We start from the raw sequence: 1,461 nt of genomic DNA, 5'->3' as shown, positions 1-1,461 counted from the left end.
TACATACACATTTAAGTGACATTGACTACGCTCTTCTAATTATGCTGTTATTCTCACTTAAGATGAAGGCTTACAGGACAAAATAGTCTCCCATCAGTCAAATTATTTTTTGCTGATCCTTTAAAAGATCATGTTTTTGCACTCTGAACAATAGTGAATTGTAAAATAAAAAAAAAGAGCTAGGCTTTCTCTTGTTACGAATAGCCAATATAAACTGTAAAGTAAGCTTTTCATAAATTTACTTACCTTAATCCACACTGTCTCATTGATAAAGCTGAATGGTATAGATGGATTATCTGGCATCTGCTTGTTTAGAATGTTGAAATTAATGGAATCTTTGGCAATTCGAGGTGGAGTCCCAGTCTTCAACCTCCCCACCACAAACCCCAACTTCTCCAGAGTCTGAGCCAACCCTATTGAAGGCTGATCCCCTAAACGTCCTGCTGGATGCATCTCCAATCCAATTACGACCATGCCTCTCAGAAATGTGCCAGTAGTCAGAATCACACTCTCCGCATCTACTGTGCTTCCATCCACTAAATGGTAAGAAAAAGAGTAAAATCAACTCTCTGCGTTGTAATTGTTAACATGGATCGAATTAGAACGTGACTATTTTATTTTTTTTGAGAAAACAGGAAAGACGTCTTTTATTTCATTGTATAAGGAAATGGAGTCAGTCGGAGCTGCCGCCACCAAGGGTGGGCAGGCAAGTTACTTTTAAAAGGGATGACAAGTAGGGAATTCATACAAGTTACATCAGCAACATTCTTAATCATACTATATGCAGGCACAATGGGGTTTACATATAACCTCCAAGCAAAAGCAGGATTCAAATGCAAAGCTTGGGGTTGGGGGGATGGGGGTGACAGCAAAGGAAACTATTGTTCAATACAACACTGTAGGGGAGGAAGCCAGGTAAAGAATACAGCACTGTGGGGGCTCTGTCTGACTCCTCCCATTTCTTTTTGGACATTGGTCATTCAAGACCAGTGTCCATTTTGAACTATAACCTGGCTCAGAACTGTGTGACCTAGGCCTTTCATTGTGCCTACTGACCTCATGTTGTTTTATAACTATTTATTAAATATTAAAAGAATGAGAGTGGCTTTTATGCCCTGTTTATGTGACTGTCTCCCAATAAGACTCTCTTTTTTTTTGTTTCATTGCTGGGAGGAGGAGCTGGAGGTTTTGGCTAAGGTGGAGGAATAAAGGTGGTAGGAGGTGGTGAAGGGTCTGGCCAAGGCTGGGAAAGACATCCGAGCGGAGCAGGTGGCCCACTACCCATGGATGCTGATGGAGGGCATCTACTGGGACAGTGTGTGGTGGATCGTCCTGGGCAAGGAAGGGTCCCTCCTGCAGCCTTCTGACCCAAACAGACAGTGCAGACAAAGACTATTGCTAAAATAGCAATGCCCAGGACAAGAAAAGCCTTCGTAAGTTTTTGGTCCGGTCCAGAGAAAC

The 1,461-nt window shown here is 42.3% G+C and overlaps 1 protein-coding gene across 1 annotated transcript in view; it reads right to left on the bottom strand.

The window, feature by feature from the left end:
- The window catches only part of MTO1 (mitochondrial tRNA translation optimization 1), a 35,258-nt gene that overhangs the window by 21,231 nt on the left and 12,566 nt on the right, over nt 1–1,461 (bottom strand). The window contains exon 2 of the mRNA XM_023735933.1: nt 141–536. Within this exon, the coding sequence (XP_023591701.1) occupies nt 141–536 (396 nt within the window). The remainder of the gene's footprint in view (nt 1–140; nt 537–1,461) is intronic.

This window comes from Trichechus manatus, unplaced genomic scaffold, assembly GCF_000243295.1.
Source record: "Trichechus manatus latirostris isolate Lorelei unplaced genomic scaffold, TriManLat1.0 scaffold00083, whole genome shotgun sequence".
In the NCBI taxonomy this organism is placed as follows: domain Eukaryota; kingdom Metazoa; phylum Chordata; class Mammalia; order Sirenia; family Trichechidae; genus Trichechus; species Trichechus manatus.
This window is presented reverse-complemented; position numbering and strand designations above follow the sequence as displayed.